Consider the following 11180-nt stretch of genomic DNA (forward strand, 5'->3'; position numbering starts at 1 on the left):
ACCCCATAAATTTTGAATACCATAATCATACTGCATATCCCTTTTCTCATAACACTAGCGTATACGTAGTTGTGCTTGATTAAAATCTGTAATGTTTCCTACACTTCACAAGGTTGTTACTTAGATTCATAGTGTGCAATGCCATAAGGCCAAATTTCACTAAAAAAATACAATGGTTTTTTTCCAAAGTAGAGCCTCTTGTTGTTGTCTATCAATCTGAGCTCTTTGAGCTTCTGTCATCAGGGCATTTTGGAAGCTGAGGAATGAAATCTGCCCTCAAAAGTACTTCAGTTTTTACACTGGTTGACCCCCCAATATAATCTCCTAATCCCCCCCTCCCCCCCCCCCCCCCCCCCCCCCCCCCCAAGCCCGGGGTTTGGGGGATTTTTTGAAGTTTTCCAAGCTCAAGATTTGGGACCACTCCAGGGGCCCAGCACAGAATGAGGTCCCGCATCACATATGTACACCACCGCTCAAATTTGAGCTTGGGTTGATGATAGCCCAACGTCGCGGTTGGCAAAAGGTTGGCCCCGGTGGGCGCCGACCTGCCCGCCCAGAGTTCAACCGTGGGATTGGATTCCGTTGAAGATTGGTTGGGCCGCCCTTGACCCGACCCATCCAGCACCGCGGGCTGGCCAACTCAGCCGACATGTCGTGTCAGGAGAGGCGGCTTCACCTGGGTCGGCCGTGGCTAACCCAGCCAACCCATCCCGGCTCTGATCAGCATGCCCACGGCGGAAGCTGGTTGGGCATAACAAGAGCCCAACCAGCTTCACTCAGCGGGTGGGCCAAGCCGATCATGGCTGGCGCTGAGCAGCGCGCCAACGTTGCACTCTGGTTGAGCCCGCGTCAGGCCAACCAAGAAATAAACTAAAATGTTTTTTTAAAAACAGATTTTCTGAGTCTCTCTCCATGTTTGGAAAGAGGCTACATAAGTGAGAAATTGCAAAAAAAAAGAAAAGAAAAAAACAGGTCTTTGTGATATTTCAAAATCTTGCGTCTAACAAGATTCAGAAAGATTGCACTATAGCGTTTACTTTCACAGCAATCACCATTGAAGGCTCGCTGGTGTAGCTGTTAGTGGATTCCCTCTGAGGGGTAGTTGGCACTACAGGCAGACAGCTGTCGCTCCCGCGCGCAGCGTCACCTAATTTTGGTGGCCGCAGTCACTGCGCAGGTGACGCTGCGTGCGGGAACGTCACCTGTTTGCCTGTAGTGTGGGCTGGTTGCAGGCCCGGGTTCGAGCCTGCCCGGCGCGAAGCATTTTTGCCGGAAAGTCCTCACGTGGCCGGGCCCCGACGGGGGGCCACCGTTGAGAGTTTGCCGACGGCCCCACGTGGGACAAAAGACCCACGGCAGGCCAACGTTGGGGAGGCGGCCACGAACGTGGGCCCCACGTGGGGGTTTGCGCCGACGGAGGCCCGCCCGCGGCTCGCGATCACTCCCGCTCGGTGTGACAGCTAAATTTCAGGGCGGGGTCGGGGGGGTTGTCTCGACATCAGGTCCCACGTCAACCCGCGGTTGGCCGCGGTCGGTGGTGTATCACGGGTACGTCCAAACAGGCCCAGTTTTTTTGCCTGACATTTCAACATCGTGACATCTGCTCAGGCACCAAAACTTTACCAGATGTCACAAGAACCTGAATGGCATCCCTGCTAAGCGAGGCCTCAAATTACCGCCACCAGGTGGCTTCATGAGTTTCGAAGCTTATGTAGACAAGCGAGAACCTCCCATATTTATGTGTGTGGGATAGTGCACCTATGTATTTGATACATGATCTTTAGTGCGAAATCTGATGCCGCTTGCTCGAGGTGGGTGAGATCGCCGGAGGCTCCGGGGCGGAGAAGTTGTATGTACAACTATCTCAAGGCCCACAGGCGTTCTTCCAACACGGTGATATCCAGGTATCGGCGTCGAATCAGTCGATAGCTGTGAGTTGAGTGGCACGGCCTGCTGGTAGAATTTGATTCAAGTAAACAATCGTATAATACATATAAATAGTCCCAAGCCAGTTCATGATGTCGTGAGCAGATGCCAGCTCCACCCTCGCTCCCTCTGCCAACGTCTTTCCCCCCTCCCCCAATACTAATCGTACAGTACTTAATCTCCATCCTCATCACCATCAGCTTTCATCGGCCGAGGGCACTGCTCGCAGGCTGCAGCCAAGGTATGTATGATAACAATCGCGCAGCAACAGGAGTCCAACGGATTTGTTAATCAATCAACCTGATCTCTATCTCTCTTCATCCTCTGTCGCGTCTTGTACGGTCCCTGCAGTCTTGTGCAAGACAGGGAATACCAGCCCAACCAAGATCCCGTGAAGCACCAGCTTTGCAAGAATTTTATCGATCCCATATCATCGTCCTTCAGGCTTCAAAATCATGTCGCCCTTAGACAGCTTGTCCCTTCCTGGCTCTCCTCATGGGCACCGTTCTAACGATGATGACCCGTTCACTTCGATCCCGTCTACTCCGTCTTCCAGCCATCATCAGTCTTCAGCTCTCCCTTCCGTCCTTGATCCCCAAGCAACTCCGCAACATCGACACCAGACTGGAGCAATTCACCAACCAAGTATCGACTCCCTGCCAGCGCTTTCGCCCCATGTTCCCGGTTGGTATCCCTCCACGCCGGGATCATCTGCTGTTGTTGTCATACCTCAGTACTCTGATCGCTCTGATCGCTCTTCCATCATGACATGCAGTTTGGATGATGGTCAGTCTTTTTTCTCTTCTGTCCCGTCTAGTTATGTACAAGTCTGCTGTTTCCCTCCTAGGAACAGTCCGGCTCTCCGCGCCCGAGAAGCATGTCGCGCAAACATCATCAATCTGTTCATGTGCCATTTGCGCCATAAATATTCACTAAGCTTTGATTTTCGTGACTCATGGCTCTATGTATCAAACTGCCGAGTAAAGCCTTCAAGTCTTCTCTTCTTTCTTGAGAAATCTTGTTTTAACTCTTGATATTCTTTCCGAGCGATTTTTTTGGATGGCTTGTCGCCGGGCCTGCCTTCTCCCTTTCAATCTTATCTCTTTGCACCTTTTGGGTTTGTTTTTTGTGAATTCCTCCAGATTCCTCCTCCCACACATTTCTATAATCAACTCAATTCTCCCATCGATGTGTCAATCGAACTCTGGCGCTTGAAATTGCCGTCTTGTGCTTTTGTCCCAAAGTCTTGACACCATGCCATTTCGCCTCTTTCCATTGCCTCCAAACTCGGTCATAAAATTTCACCTCGACCTAGGGGTCCTTACCAAGTCTCTTTTGCTGCTGGGGATGACGTAGCTCGTTTCTTATGCATCAGCATCTCGCCTTTCTTTCCATACTGTCCCGATCCCGCGGTCCCCTTAATTCTCTCCTGGTTCATCAGGCTGTCCGTCTCTCTCTTTCCGGCCCGTTTTGCTTGATGATTAGATCTGATCTCCGTGAGTATGAGGTCATCTGATTTGAAGCACTTCGTCCCACTGAGTTTTCTACTTCAGCTGAGCTCTGGCTGGCTATCGACATAAATATCTACTCGGCTGTTCCAATCATTTTTCATTCTTTCCTGCCCGTGCAGTCATCCGCTTGATTTTGCGCACTGGCTATCAAAGACGTTGTTTGAGCATTCCACCTAACCGGCCCTCTGTTATTCTATCCTCCGATCGGACAGGTTTCCTGACTGCCAACCAAACTCCAGTATCAGGGTCCTTCCTTCACCATACTCAAAGTCGTGTTGCCCTATCCGCCGGGAGCCATACCAGTTCATCTTCCGAAGAGCCAACCGGTCCTATCATTGATCATCGGAATCTTCAGCAGAACCTTTTAATCTTATCGCCTTCTGCTCGACATTCCGCTTCGTCATCTCCACGGACCTCTCGCACCTCTCATTCATTTGCGTGTTCAGCTTCTAGCAAGATGGTCCACGCTGAAGATATGGGTAGCATCAGCGGAAACCATTCCATCAACGCGTAAGTAATCGATTTTTCCTTGATTTTACTTTCGTCCCGGCGATTGTTATCTGCCCTGGTATTTCCCCATCTTGGCTAGAAAATCTACAACGTTCCCTGCCTAGGTTGAAAACAGATGATAAAACTCAGTTGTAGAGGTTGACGTGAAATTTTGTTTGTTGATTCTTCAAAATAGAACAAGTGCAGCTTCCCCGGGAGACTTAGGAAGCCAGCCAAACCAAGGTAAACCAATACTCTAGCCCTCGCAACCATGTGTTTCTTCCTCTCATTTCGTTACCCCAACTGTCGGCTAACAAGACTTCCCAAAACCATCTTGAAAGTGATCGAAGCATCCGACTTACCAGCGCATTCTTACACTAAAAGTCTTCCATCAGCTTGTGACGGCTCAGCAGCTAGCTCCGAGGCGCCAAGTGCCGATGCATTTGCCTATCGTACCATCGGCCCTGCGTTTGTCTTGAGAACCTATCAGCCAAAAAAATCCTCCGTGGATTCGATCTCTACCACCAGCACGACGCCAGAAAATTCTCCCAAGGATTTTGATAAGCTGGTCCTACCACCCCCTTACTCCTGCTGTAGTGACTCGATCTATCCCGAGTCTAGTCTAGTGGGGCCGGATACTATCGACCTCGCGGATATCAAGCCAGCGATGCCTCGCCTGGAAGTTGATCAACGACTCCCCGAGAGCAACACTGAGCAGCCGTCCATACCAGGTAATAATCTATCTGGGGCCCTTCACTCTCCTCTTGCAGCTTGTGATTGACGACTGGGTTGTATTTTCCTAGCTGAGCTGGGTGCAGACTCCACTTTACTGGACTCCGATGAAATCGTTGATTCATACACCTCCGCTCCGGCCCATAATTCAATCTTAACAATTGATGAAGTGGAAGCTGTGAGTTCTGGGGAACCAGAGTCTGTTGAGAGCCCGGCTCTTCAACCACCTGCGATTGGGTTGCAAGGCACCGAAGTATCTGCCCCTAACCCGGGCACCGAAGTATCTGTTCCCAACTCGCAAGAGACCCAATCATCTCTGCCAGACATCCTGCCTAATTCGACGGAGGGTGCAAGTCACTCTCAGCCGGTCCACCCTCCAGAATTCGACCGAAACTCACCTGCAGAAGTTGCTACCAGCGTCGGTATAACAACACTTCCCCCAACGCTTCCGCAGGTAGACGTAATTGGGTGCTCCTTGATGGAAGGGTCAGATGACTTGATCAGGTTTGATAATGGGGACGGTTCGGATGAAAAACGCCCGGGTGATGACTTGCCGAAGCTTACGCCCGCGGGCGAACAGTCTATAACTTTTTCAGAACTCAGTTCGAATGACACCCTGAATGAGCCAGTAGCTAGTGGTGAACCGGTGGTCGTTCAAGCAGAGGGCAATCAGACCATTCTCTCCACTGATGCCTCTGAGAAGAACTTGGTTGGATCGGCTCGGCCTTCTACCAACGATTCTCCGGCTGAGGCTTGTGCCAACGATTCTCCGGCGGAAGCTACGCCACAAGTGGATGCTGAAGTGACTACCGAAAATAACATTGCCCCAGTCTCTCGTCAGACATCGGTGCGGGAGCCCTGTGTGCCCCAGCTATCTCGCGACCTTGAGGCTGATCAACCACCTGTCCCGACTACAGAACTCCCAAATGCTGCGAACGCCCTCAATAGCAATGAGCCAGTTGCCTCAGCTAATAATATTCCCCAAGAGTTCACCCCGGATAACAAGGTTGCAGCCACAGTACCGGAAGAATTTCTGATTGTCGCCGGGCTCAACCCGGAACAAGTGCCATCCTCAAATCATCCAGCTTCCGATAGTACCCCCGTCGCCAACGATGTGAAATCTAGCAAACCTCTCAACCCATCACAAGCTACTAATGACCCAGCCAACCCACCCCAAACTGGCGTGTCGAATTTACCGACTGTATCTTTCCCGTCGACACGCCCGGTCGAAGAGAAGCATACCGCTTGGTCACTCAACCCCACAAACAGGTTGAGCTCCTCGACAGAAATTGTGGACCCATTATTGCGATCGAACATTCTCAACGAGTCTGTTCGAGACACGAACCTGGCGGCAGTGGACGAGTCGCAGACAGAACAAATCAAGGCTTCTGCGTCGGCACGCTCCAAGCGTACCCTTCGTGCGCGATCGATTTCCGGATTCTTCAAATTGAACAGCAAGAAGGATCTCGCAAAAACCGAGTTGGCTCACAGTCCGACGTCGCATTCGATCCATTCCTCGGAGGAGGAGACTCGATCGTTTGGAAAGAAAGTTCTACCCAAAAGAAAGTCTTTGAGCATGCTCAAGCGCAAGAGCGGGTTCTCATGGATCAGCCGAAACGTCGATGAGCCGGTTCCTCCCCTTCCCAATAACCTACCAGAACCTATCCCCACAAATGATCAGGCCAAGTCTAAACCCGCCAGTCAAGATGACGAAAAGCTGAATATTGTGGAGTCCGTCGAAAGCAATAATCTGAAAAACGAGCATTCGAACCCGGCTTTGATCCATACCCCGGGGAAGCAAGAAAGCAACTCGGAACAAGTGAGCTCCTCTTATTCCAAACCAACACAGAGCCATCAGATTATGCTAACTTGTTTCCTTTCCTCGACCTTTGATGAACTGCGTGAAGTCGTTGCTGGCTGATGCGACCAGTCCGACGACAGCCGAAGGGAAGACAAACAAATCGCCCCGCCAATTCAAAGTATCACTAGCGAAGCGATATTTCCGAAGTGAATCAGCGCGGGTGGAGGCGACGAGCGGACTGGGGGAAAATCTCGAAGGGCCATTCTCGTCAGTGATCGGCGGGATTGGCTATTCTCCCTCTGCACCTCGGCCGAAAACCTTGAGGAAGAAGAGGACGATGAGCACCCATGTGGCGTCGACGCCAGTCTTGAAAGACATCAGGTTCTCCGGATTGATCTCTAAGCTTCTCGGCCGGAAAAGTCATGCGGATGAGATCGTTCAGGGCGCTTGATTCTTTGTTTCGCACACTCTCCCTCTCTCGTTCAGAGATGTCCCCACTCCTTTGTACACTTACATATAAAAAAATCTCGTCTCTTTTTGTTCCCTCTTCGTTTATCTTGTTGAAAGTAGACTTCAACCTCCTCGTTGCAAGAAGGCTAACCAAAAGAGAAGAGAAAAAAAAAAGTAAACTAATTGTCGTCTCATTCTTGCTCTATTTTAAACCGTCTCTCGTTTTTTGTAGTTCTTCATCTCCACTAAAAATATCCTGAACTACTTAAATTATCCTGTCTTGGGCGTCTGTGCATATCTTTCTCAGAGAAAACATACTTACACTCCCCAACTTTCCTTAATTCCAATTTTAAATACTAAATTTTCTTGTAAAAATTGAACTCCTCCGTGTGCGTCAGGCGTTTTGGGCTACACAGCTTGTACCATGACACAATGTTTTCTGTTCGGGCTGTGAGTGTTCCGCGGTATGTATGTAGCCCAGCATACACGGCGGGGGTGCTTCCTGGCCCGCGCGTTTGTGGAGACGACGGGATCACTGGCTCTGTGAAATCCACGTGGATTTTACTGCTCCCCCCGTCGTCTCCACCCTCCCGTGGAAAACCCGCCTGGGATTTCCACGTCATTCCGATGGGGAAAATGACGAGGATTCCACGGCTGCCCCTGGGATCCCGGTGGAAACTGTCCCCGTGAGTTCCTCGTCGTTCTCAACGACGAGGAACCCACGGATGCCCTTGCATTGCCGGTGTTAGGTTTATTTCAGTGATATTGGCTGGGTTGTGTGCGTCTTGAAGACAATCAACCGCTCCCAAGGGAAGAGACGACTTTATCCCCGGCCTCGCCACCCCGCCCTCTGACCACGAGATGGCCAAGTCTTTCCGGAACCCCAGCCTGATGGCCAGCTCATTGATCCGCGTCGCCCTGCCTCAGCGGCTATCTTGGTTGCTGGAATGCTCATCACTGGTCCGTAACCTTATTGATCATCTCCTTTGGCCCGTCTTACCACAATCATCCTGAAGCTGATGTATTTACAAATCCCACCGCTGGTCTTTTGTTTCTTTCTTCAAAATCATATAGGTTGTTCCAATAGTCTATGGTCTAAATTTCAAGATCAGCAGTGTGTAGAGTAAGTTCTTGTCTTGAAAATTGAAAACGTTGAATGGCTTCTATGTATAGGTGCGCTTACCGTGGGGCCCCCTCTTGCTGGTTCCTAGGAACTGTACGAACCCAGACCCAACGACCCACCGAAATTTCGAGCAACTGGTATGGCAAACCTTGAAAATTTTTGTCAGAGAAGCGTGTTGTATGATAGCCTACTATCTGATCCAATGGATGTCAAGGCTGGCAAGAGGCAGCAAAGAGCTAGGCTACACGCCCATTCCGCGCGACTCAATGGACGGACGCTTACAAGAGGAGGAGGAGCAGGAATCCACCCTAGGTGACACTCTCACCCCCGACCAACCTGTCTCGGTATCAGACTCCCTCATCCAGCCTGCCCATCTCAAATCTCGAGTCTGTCCTGCTTCCGCCCCCCTCGCCCTCCACGGCCCCTCTCCCTCTCCCCTCACTAGCTCTCTTGAACCCGAACTCCTCGTCAATCAACACAAACCTTCTGTCCTTCAGTTAGTCGGCCTCCAGAAACTGGTCTTCTGGCTGCCCGCCTTGTTCGATATTTGCGGAACAACTGTCAGTGCCCTCTACACGCCATCTCACTTGTTGTTCATCGCTAACTTGTTCCATGTGCCTTCTTATCGTGTGATTTGTGTTTTCTGTGGGGCCGGGGTGTTTTTTTTATAGCTCATGAACGCGGGTCTACTGTTCGTCCCAGTCTCAGTCTTCCAAATGATCAGAGGCGCACTGCCAATATGGGTCGGGCTGTTTTTGATCATCTTTCTCAACCAACACCTGTCTCGAGAGAAGTGGATCAGCCTGACCATCTCATGCTTTTCTTTTACTTCTTGTTTCTCTTTGTGATTTTTTTTCTCTATCAATCCCTTTTTTTTTGTATGTTTTTACGATGGCTACTTGATATGCAATGCATTGTGTGGTACCCTGGCGTTACCACATTGTGCAATATTACCCGCGGTTTTGATCCGCTCCACCCCCCCTCCCCCCCGGGTTACCTAACTGAACCACATCTTGTGGGTATCACGGCGATTCCTCGGGGAGCCCACGGTTGAAGGACCCGTGATCCACCCGTGGGCCCGACCTTCACGTCGTGATCACAGGGAATCCACGGGGATTCCACGCGGAGCCAAAAGCTGCCGTGGAATCCACGGGTGATCCTCCTGGTGGTGACCCCGTGATTCCCTGGACCTCCAGCCGCTGGTCCGACCTTGCGCGTGGCTACCACGTGGAGTCCTCGTGGAATCCGCGTGATTTCCCCGTGGATGGACTCCCCGGGTGTAGATATGAGGGCAAACTTATCAAGCCCCCTTGGAGGGACTTACACCTAAGCGGTGAAAGTTGGCATGGCAGGGAACAAATTTGAGGCTCAATGGAGGTTTTTTTTTGCATCAGTATTTATACCCCCACGTCATGGTTTTTTTGCATGGTATGTTACACCAAAAGATGGAGAAGAAGCAGGGCTTCATCTTAATCTTATCCTTATTCCCTCAGCTCTACATTCCTGTTTGTCCGGGTGATCCAAAGGCAAACGTGTACGGACTTGCTCAAAGATACCGCGATGCCATATTCTCACAAACTCACTGACACACACATGCAGTTTCAATTACAAAGCTCAGTGGAGGACTTCCCTTTGAGTCTGGGAGCCTCCCAGATCTCAATTTACACACCCAGACTCTTAATTTTTTGTAGAAGGGAAAATGATTTCCTAACCCTACAGCTCATGACTTTCATGTGTACTGATTGTTGATTTGGTAGAGGTGTTAATTTAGAATTTAGAGGGGCATCTAGAGCTCTCTAAATGCCAATGTGAAGTCATCCAGTATAGGCTACTAAGGCCCCGTTTGGAGCCAATATATGAGTTTTTTTGCCTGACATCCCATGTGACATCTGATCAGGTCCCCCAAAACTTGATCAGATGTCACAAAATTCCGGATTATATCGGCTCCAAACGGGGCCTAAACATGATATGTCAGGTGGCTTTCTAAACTCTGAAAGGAAAAAAGATATTGGGGCAGTTTATCGAGCTACTCACTCCTCCCCCCTCAGGAGGAAGTTGAATGGTTTGTTGCTTTGATTCACCAGGGGGGAATGTGTGGCACTTTCTATAGAGTGCCATAATATGATTTCTTTCTGTAACGTTCCCAGAAGTAAACTGGTTGTGCATGTGTAAATCAAGCCTGACTAATGTTCATCTGCTGTTGAACTCATGCTTATGTCTTCTCTAACCAATAAATTAGCTACAAGGAAATTATGTGGCAGATTTGATTTCAATTGAACCAACCAAAATCCTAGAAGATAGGAGATGAAAGGTAACAAGTATTTGATGTACATCAACAACACAAACAATTTCTTTCATTCTCCTGCACGCTCTCAATCTGGTTTTGTAAGCCACCAATCACTTTTTGAAGATCACATTTCCCCTTGACTAAGCAGTTAACGCAACCACCATGAACTTCTTTATTTCACGGGTAAAAACAAGTTCATTATGTGTGGAATTAGGAGAGCATCCAAGCATTTTATTTCTCATCTTCATTAGATTCAAAAACAAAGAGGACTACCTCACATGTTTTTCTGAAGCCCAGAAAGATTTGGAAATCACAGAAGGAGAAGTCACCAGGGGAGAATTTATCGCACTCTCTAGAGAGTTCCAGACCATATTTTCCTTCTGGAACCCTGTCTGATATCAGCTGTTTAAGCATGTTTGATTTGGGCTTCAAATAATTTTCTTTTATGTTCAACTCATGAGGCTGAACTTTGATCCACTCCATGGTGGTCATGCTGCTAATTGGGTTGAAGTTACATCCACTCAATGGTTGGTATACATTGGGATCTTACCCTGACCGTTGTGCCTAGCCATCAAGTAGGGAAACCCTACACTTAATGAATGGGGATCACAAAAATCAAATGGAGACACCCTCCCCTCAATGACTGTTGGATGGTGATTGAGTAGAGGGTGTTGCCACTCAATGACCAAATATAAATTACTAGTCATTGATCAGTGGAGAGAAATCACCCAGCCCGTGACCAGCTGTCACAGCCATGGAGTGGAGGGATTCTCCACTTGATAACCGGTGTTTACTGGCCATCATGTGGAGGTATTATGCACTCAATGACCGGTGTGTATAGGCCATCAGGTGGAGACACCC

The 11180-nt window shown here is 49.5% G+C and overlaps 2 protein-coding genes across 2 annotated transcripts; both read left to right on the forward strand.

Annotated features, from left to right (window-relative positions):
- Positions 1-2381: 2381 nt before the first annotated feature.
- PtA15_3A897 (uncharacterized protein) lies at positions 2382-6910 on the forward strand (the record flags this gene model as incomplete). The annotated part of the gene is made up of 6 exons (XM_053167910.1): positions 2382-2712; positions 3650-3947; positions 4123-4169; positions 4268-4657; positions 4730-6477; positions 6566-6910. The coding sequence occupies 6 exons, from the start codon at positions 2382-2384 to the stop codon at positions 6908-6910; spliced, it is 3159 nt and encodes a 1052-aa protein (XP_053019081.1).
- An 860-nt stretch (positions 6911-7770) lies between these two features.
- Positions 7771-8752, forward strand: PtA15_3A898 (uncharacterized protein; the record flags this gene model as incomplete). Its single annotated transcript, XM_053167911.1, has 4 exons — positions 7771-7847; positions 8121-8418; positions 8530-8646; positions 8735-8752. The coding sequence occupies 4 exons, from the start codon at positions 7771-7773 to the stop codon at positions 8750-8752; spliced, it is 510 nt and encodes a 169-aa protein (XP_053019082.1).
- Between the last annotated feature and the right edge of the window lie 2428 nt (positions 8753-11180).

Source organism: Puccinia triticina, chromosome 3A, assembly GCF_026914185.1.
Source record: "Puccinia triticina chromosome 3A, complete sequence".
In the NCBI taxonomy this organism is placed as follows: Eukaryota; Fungi; Basidiomycota; class Pucciniomycetes; order Pucciniales; family Pucciniaceae; genus Puccinia; species Puccinia triticina.